Source organism: Mus caroli, chromosome 10 (assembly GCF_900094665.2).
Source record: "Mus caroli chromosome 10, CAROLI_EIJ_v1.1, whole genome shotgun sequence".
Classification (NCBI taxonomy): Eukaryota; Metazoa; Chordata; class Mammalia; order Rodentia; family Muridae; genus Mus; species Mus caroli.
Genome location: NC_034579.1, coordinates 87,711,888 through 87,719,996, shown reverse-complemented (window position 1 = coordinate 87,719,996; position 8,109 = coordinate 87,711,888). Strand labels below are relative to the sequence as shown.

The 8,109-nt window shown below is 41.4% G+C and overlaps 1 protein-coding gene across 6 annotated transcripts in view; it reads left to right on the top strand.

Moving 5' to 3' along the window:
* The window catches only part of Vezt (vezatin, adherens junctions transmembrane protein), a 65,479-nt gene that overhangs the window by 10,186 nt on the left and 47,184 nt on the right, over nt 1-8,109 (top strand). For 4 of the 6 annotated variants that reach the window (XM_029482506.1, XM_021174870.2, XM_029482508.1 and 1 more), the window contains exon 1: nt 4,933-5,109. The exons of the other annotated variants lie outside the window; for them this stretch is intronic. In XM_029482506.1, coding sequence (XP_029338366.1) covers nt 4,954-5,109 — 156 coding nt within the window. In that variant the 5' untranslated portion in view covers nt 4,933-4,953. Of the gene's footprint in view, nt 1-4,932; nt 5,110-8,109 lie in introns of those variants that run through there. 6 annotated transcript variants of the gene reach the window in all.

Genomic DNA, 8,109 nt, shown 5'->3' with positions numbered 1-8,109 from the left:
AATAAATAAATAAATAAATAAATAAATAAATAAATAAATCTTTAAAAAAAACAAAACAAAAAAAAAACTTTCTATTGATTCTTTGTGAGTTTCATACCATGCACCCTAATCCCACTCATCTCCCCGTCCCTCCCCCCAAAATAAAAAGCACACAAAACAAAACAAAACAGAAAACATGTCATCGTGGAAGCTGTAGTGTGTCACAGTGTACCCCACAGTATATCCCTCTGTCCACACATCTTGACTTGCAAATGTTCATTGCAATGAGTCATTGGTTTGGTTGGAGGTCTCTGGCTTCTGTGACACCCTCAATATCGGATCCTCACCAGGACTCCTCCCAGGTATCCTGTTGCTGCCTCGTGTCATGGAGGCCCTGCAGCCTTGGATCAGCAGGACCGGCCCTTTCACGCATCCCAACAGTTCACAGATGATACAGATTTTGGGTTGTGCCCACTCAACGCCATGCATCTGGGTGGCAGCTGAGCTGGTCAGCCCATAGGCTCTTCCTTATCTGCCGCACAGTGTGAGCTCTCCAGTGCTGCTCTGGCTAGGCCATCCAAAGACAAGAGGCAGGGCCAATTCTTCCCCTCTTGTACCCTTGGGGTGGCTTACCCACAACCCAGCCTCCTGGGTCAGCTCTCTTCCAACCTCCCCCCTCACTCTAACACCCTATGGGCTAGCTCGCCCAGTCCTTCGCCATCAGGACCAGTTCCACTGTGTTGCCCAGGTGAGGGTCAGGGCCAGTTCTCCCTAGTGTTACAGCCGGTGAGAGGAGAGGCAGGGATAGCTGTACTGCTCTCATGACTTCAAGGCCAGCTCGGACTACCACAGGTGTAGGCTGTGCTGCTCACCTACACCCTCCACCAGGGCCCAGCCTTACTGTGCTGCCCAGGCAAAGTGCTTGGCCTGCTCTCCTGATTGGGGGGGTGGGGGAGACGGCAGGGCCAGCTCATCCACTCTCATGAGCCTTTGGCTGCTAACCTTTTTACCTCTTAATCCATTTTAACTCTTAAGGTATCTTTCTAAGATTTAGTTTTTTATTATTTTTTAACTATGTGTATAGGTGTGGTATGGGCTTGTGTGGGGGGACAGAGACCAGAGGCATTGGATCCCTAGGAGTGATTGTGAGCTACCTGGCAGTGCTGAAAACCAAACTCAGATCCTTTAGAGGAACAAGGAAACTCAACCCCTGCCACCTTGTCACCCTCGTCTCAAGGTATCTTGTTCTAATTTACATGTCCTGGTTATTAGTGAATTTTACTGTGAGTTCAGTCATCCCTGGCCCAGCTGTGAGTCTTCATAATCTGAAAGATGGTGTAAAAAAGGCACTGAAGAAGGAAGGACGGAAACAGGAGACTTCTCAGGCCTGCCTCCCAATCCTCTGCACCTTCAGTCCATCGGGGCCACATTCCAGTGTACCTCCACAGTTAGTGCCTTACAGTGGAGCCTCCTTCTCTAAGGGGGTTTGTCTTCGTAAGTCATGTATTGAACATAGCAGGGTCTCACTGTGTAGTCCTGACTGGCCTTAAGCTCACAAAGGTCCTCCTGCCTTTGCCTCCCTAGTACTGAGACTAAAGGCATGAGCCACCATGCCCAGCGTTAACATGATTTGTTTTAAACAGAACCTTCTTCCAGCCATTCTACCACTAAGGGCAGGGGATTTGGGGTCTCACTCTACCTACCTAAGGACAGTCTTCAGCCACTCAGTGATTAGACAGCAACAGAGCCCAATTTAAAAGATGCTGTGGTGGAGAACTTGCTTAGCATATATAGGCCTTATATCCAGTCCTCAGTACCAGAAAGAAAAGGAAAAGTATTTAGGACATGATGGTAAGGCGTCATCTGACAGGAGTAAGATGCAAAATAAATACCGAAATACCAAGGTGGTCGGTACTACGTCATTAACTAAGATAGAGAGATAGTATTCTCTGGTCACATTAGAAATGCATTAAAGTTCTGATTCTAGTCTGTCTTGATTTCTCACTTTTCTTTTAAGACAGGATCTTGCTCACTGTATACCCTAGGCTGACCTTGAACTTGAGATCCTCTTGTCTCAGCCTCCCAAATCCTGGGTTTACAGGGGTACACCACGTTTTCACACAGTAATTTAATTGCAGAAAGTTTGAGCGATTACATTCACTGTCAAAAGACCAGTTTTAGCCCGGGTTATCCATAAACTCGTGGTCCTCTGGCCTCAGCCTCCTGAGTGCTGGGATTATTAGCATGCTCAGTTTGAGGAACCTTTTGTACTGCCATCTCATCTTTACTCTTGGGAATGTAATTGTCTAGTTGACTCTTTACTGTCAAAGGCTTTTCTGTGTTTGTTGACTTTCTTCTTCCTTTTTTTATTCTTGACTGAAAAGATCCTTTTTCATCTTGTAATCTTGATCTTTCTCTCACCTACATCTTTAATGCTTCACATGGATTATAAAAGGTTCACTCTTTATTGGCAGCAGTCCCATTTGTCCCCAACTGAATGAGAGAGAATGAGGTGTCCTCCCACATTGCATGTGGGAGGCCATTTAGAAACCCCTCCCTTACTGGAGGAAAGCTGCTCTCCTCACAGTTTTAAAGGCTCTTATCCGAGTTTAAAGAACAAAGGGCATTGCACAGGGTGACTGGGACTTCCTCCCTGCATCCATTGCGGCTCTGAGTCATGACTGATGGAAGAAACTGCATGCACGTCGTTGGGCATTTGCTGATAGAGTTTGCTATCGGGAAGAATTAGACGTAACATTTCAGCTGATAGAACATAGAGCCCTAAATCCTGTTGTTATTAAAAAAAAAAAAAAATGTAGCTCCAAATAGTAGCTGAGAGGGCTGGCACCGCTGTTACTTTTACCACTGCTAATAAAGGACTATCAGTGCTCTTAAGTCACAGCTTCATAAAGGTAGGCCACTGAAGCTAACTGAGCTTATCGCCAGTTATGAAGTATAAATTATAAAAATTAATGTCGGAGAGCAAGTCTATCTTTTCCCTGTTTGCTTCTATGATTTTTTTTTTACTTCATAACATATCCTCTGGCTCAAATAGAGATGTATTGATTTATTTTTAAAATTTAGACTATATGAAGAGAGTCTACCAATGGTTTAGGCTGGAGCCCCGGTTTTAATCCTAGTTATCTCTAGCTTTGTTCCAAGTGTTCCCCCAAGTCCCCAGAAGTAAAACTGCCTTAAGGATTTAGGAGTGAAAAGGTCCAAGCTACAGGTAGTGTATTAATAAGACTTTTATCTCTGGACTTTCTGAGTATTGCCTCTAGTATCCATTGAGATGCCGCCATGGTGCTAGAGCCACCACAGAAAAGCAAACCAAAGTGTCCATTAGCTTTAATTTGAAATAAGATATTTAAATATGCATTGCAATTCAGTGTAGTTGGTGCAACCAGTATCACCGTCTATATCTTACTAGGGGAATCATCCTGGCTGACCCACAACCTTTAATTTCATATATTTTCAGACCTTTATTGAAAATGGACTTTCTACTTCAGCATATCTTGCTTTGCTTTAGTGGTTGGTTTATTTGTCTGTTTGTTTGGTGACAGGCTAGCCTTGAACTCTACATACGTATCCAAGAAAGTCTTATACCTCCTGATCTTTCTGCCTCCTCCACCCACAAAGTGCTGTGGTGTGGGTTTTAGGCATGGCTTGCACCTCTGTTGCTAGTGTCTCTGGCTTTCTAAGAAGGAATAGTCATTTTGAGAGAAAGGTTTCGTTCATCTCTTTAAGAACCACAAAGTGGGCCTAAAAACCTCAGGCAGGGCTGGCAAGATGACTTGTGGGGAAGACACTAGCTGCCAAGCCCAGTAACCTGAGTTTGAGTCCACATGATGGAAGTTGAAATGGACTCCCAGAGATTGTCTCTGACCACCACATACACACCATGACACTCACATGCCCACCAGTCACCACTCCTCCCAAAAAATAGATAAATAAAAGAATACAGGGAATCTTTTTTGTGCTTTTTTTGGATATTGCTTGTGTGTATTTGTGTTAGTTTTTCAAATTTGGAGTAGGCAAAGAAAGAGAGTATAAAGTCGATATGATCTCTTAACATCCAAACTTCACTTTTATGATATTTGCATGTTCTTCTCACATGTTAGATTGAGTATGTTTGATGTTTTGGCCTTTTAAAAATAAAGATCTACTGAAAATGATAGCTGTAAGTGCCTGCCCACGCACATCACACCACTCAGGCAGATTTCTAATGCTATGAAAGTGCGATACTGTCAAGGCCAGGGGAGACTCAGCAGCTCACCCTCGCTAGTGTCTTTCCTCTCGGTTAAGAACAATTCTCTGTAATGAGAAAGAAGAGAAACAGAAGGGAAGAAGGGAAGGAGGAAGGAAGAAGAGCAATCCAGAAAAAGCAGTCAGTCAGTAGCATTCCTTCTTAGTCTTTGCCAGGTCCTACATCCAGGTAAAAACCTTTAGATTCTGCCTTGGCGGCTTCCTTTGATGATGGACTTTAACTTGGATGCCAAATAAACTTTCTCCCCCCCCCCCAAAAAAAAAAGAACAATTCTCTGCTGACTGTTACTTTCAGTTGGTTAATCTATAAGCCACAAAAGGTCAGCTTTCTCTTTCCTGATGAGTTTGTATGATTTTTTTATTTTATTTTTGATTTAGATAGTATTGTCTTAACATTTAGACATTTGAGAAAATGCACAAAGGACTAAAAATACTCCTTTAAAAACTTTCTGCCCATAGTATCTCGCGTAAGATTAATGGGATGATATTCGTTTCAGTGAAAATGTTTAGAAGCCGGCAGCCAGGCTGTATGAATCTGTGTCTTGCCTGCTCTACTGGCGTATAGATGAACTTGAAATGTATACTAGTGTTAGTTAACATCCTTTGAAGGCGTTTTCAAGTCCCCTGCTCGGAGTTGCTGAGTAAGAGCACTAAAATGATAGTCAGGTTTTTTTCAAAGCACTGCTCCTGATAGAAAACTGCTTAGTAATGACAGACACGCCCTCCAGCCCAGCGGCCATTTTGTACTGTAGCTCTGGAGAAACAAGTGGGAGTCATGGAAAGCAGTCTGCAGCAGGAAGAGTATGGACAAGAGGCAGTACACTTTTCAGTGAGGAAACTGGAGAGCTTAAAACTATGCTGGCTGTGAGTAATTTAGTTGGACTATTTTTTATGTGCCCTTTTAATATTTTTAAATTTTGCCATTAGGTTTTGTCTCTGTTGATGTTAGAGAGCAATTAAGTGCTTTGATTTGGGGCTTTTGGGATAAGTGGTATTTTAGAAATTATGCTAAAATATGTAATGACAAATATTTCCTATTGTTTTAAATTTTTAATCTTGCAGGATACTAGCCTATGATATTTCCAAGTGCTTTAAGAGTTGAAAGGCAGTGTGTAGTTCATTTTAGATTATACTTTACAGTCATTTACTGGGTTAAAGACAAGCAAATAGACACTGGTTTCTACAGGGAAAGAAAACATTATTCATTGTATAGCTTGTTGATTTTGATCTGAGTTTTGACTCTTTAAGTGAAGTTAATATACATTTGAAAAGAAAAATTAATAATTTGGTGTCTTCCATAATGAGACTAGAAATGGTTTGTGGGCCTCTGAACCCGGATGAGCATAGATTCATGTAGGTGGGAAGTCTGCATAACAGAGTTCCTTCCCAAATCTTGCAGCTGCAGGTCTCTATGCCAATGTTCTGTTCCTCACACTGCAGTAGTAGAAGCTAGGGCGATGGCTTTCCTGTTAATTTTGTATTTAATATAGACTGGCAAGCCCTAGTAACCAACATCTGACAATAGTTAGCATTTTACCAGATCCAACAATGTGAATATAGTACTGATACTTTAAATAAAGACATATGTAATACATATGTAAATCATTAGTGTTATATGGAAGACAGCACACTTGCTAAAGTGACACTTAATTGGATACTGATACCTTTTTTATCAGTAAGGCTGATGCTGGGTGCATTGTTTTCGAGAATTACATGAATGTATTATATGTAATGTGAAATATAACATTATATTATTAAGTCAAATAATACAGGAATATCACAGCTTGGTACCTAGGATTGGAAGTGGTAGGTCAGTGGATGTATATGTTTATCCTTTCCTACCTATCTATCCTTAGTGTACAAAGGTCCCTCATTCCCACACCCTTGCCCTTGATGTATGTTACCGGGTTTCTTTTTTGTTGTTTAGGTTTAGTTATTTGACTTTACGTTTGTGAATGTTTTCCCTGCATGTATGTCTATGCTCTATGTGCATGTCTGGTGCCCATTGAAATCAGAAGGTGGCTTGTAAGCTGCCATGTAGGTGCTTTCAAACCAAACCCAGGTCCTCTGCTAGAGCAACAAGTGCCTTTAACCACCGAGACGTCGCTCCAGCCAGTTGTCTCTACTTGTGTCTGATGTAGGTCTGCCACTATATTTGTTTTCTAAAAAATTCAATCTATATATTCAGTAGGTTAACTCTCCCAGTGGCTAGTATTTAAGGCTGTGTAATTCACATTGGCTATCTATAACTCAGTCTCCTCCCCAGCCCTTGCGTTTTCTAGTTAGGATCTCTCTGTGGAGCTTATTCTGGCCCTAAAATCTAGAGCCTTCCCCTTATGTCTCTTGAGGGCTGGTAGCGCACTCATGTGCTATTTATTTCACGTGGCTCAGGTTTGCTTCTAACTTGCTGTTTCCTCTTCTAACTGTTGCTTTGCCGCTGTTTTGTGTTTCAGTAAACATCACCATTCTTTCAACATGGAATTGTTGGAACCAGAAATGTAGCTACCATCCCTGTTTCCCTATTGTCAGTCACCTTCAGCCATAACCTCACGCTTTCACCTCCCACGTGTTGGGATTACAGGCATGTAAAAACTACCAAGGTTTACTTTGATTTTAAACACTCATTAATTTTTTTCACCTGACAGTAGGAGGCTGGCTAGGTGATGACACAGGAATGAAGTGCCATGGGGACACCTAATAAATAGAATATTAATCCTGATACAGAAAGATCTTCGAAGTGTAGTAAGTGAAGAGAGCCAGGTGTAAAAAAATGAAGCACATTCCATTTTGTATAAACATTTCCAAAGCATTCACACATACATTTTAATGAAAGGCTTCCCAAGGTAAGGAAGGTCTATTTCCTTTTGAAAGATAAAGGCTAAGTACGAAGGGTTGGCTAAAAGGTTATTTCTCATTTTATGTCTTTTGGTTAAAATTGTAATTTGAAAGTAGCAAAGTAGTAAAACAAATACATAAGGATAAGAAAGTGAGCTTGGTCTCCTTTTATAGATAAAATAAATCACCTTTTTGCTGTATATCCACAGAAAGAAGTTAACAGTAGAGAGCTGCCAAAGTCTCTATAGTACATGATGGACAGTAAGTTTTAAGAAACGTTGGGCTAATGCTGAATGCATAGATGGCAGCTGATCTTCCTACTGGAATGTTGTCAGCTGCCAGTCATGAGCAAGACAGAGCTGTAGGATACCTGAGGGACACTGGGCCCTGTAACACAGTGGGCTGTGACTCAGCTGTGAGACAGAGCAACTGGTGGGTCTCCTAATGCAATGACCTCCATGACCAGTGGCATTGTAATAGTGAGTTGTGATTCAGAGAGCATCATAAAACTTTTGACAACAGTAAACATTTCTGAATGCTTAATGACCAAAAATTTAATAGAAGTTAAATCTGTAACGAACCCAAGGTGTTTCTGTCAGTGTCTGCCCGCGCAGTATCTGCAACTTCACCACAGCCTGAGCATTCTGAGCACTGAGCATGCGAACTGTGCGCTGCACGTACCACCACCTCGCATAAGGACAGCACTGGCAGAAGTGCCTCCACTCAGCTTTTTGTTACTGTGTGTTAGGAATTGCAGTCGTTGGTTGGTTGGTTGTTGGTTTGTTTGTTTGTTTGTTTGTTTGTTTTGGGAAGATTTCTGTCCCTGTATAAATGTAATGGTTTAGTTGTGAAAAAAATTCTGAATGTTTTATAATCATAAATAATCCTTCCTGAGCATGAAAGTGTCAGTGTACTTTTGGGTTGTATTGTCCGAATATTTGATTTAAAACGCTGTTTGAATTCCTGACTAGAGTTTAACTTCTTCTTTTTTTTTTTTTTTTTTTTTTTTTGTAGCATAGAATAGAGTTT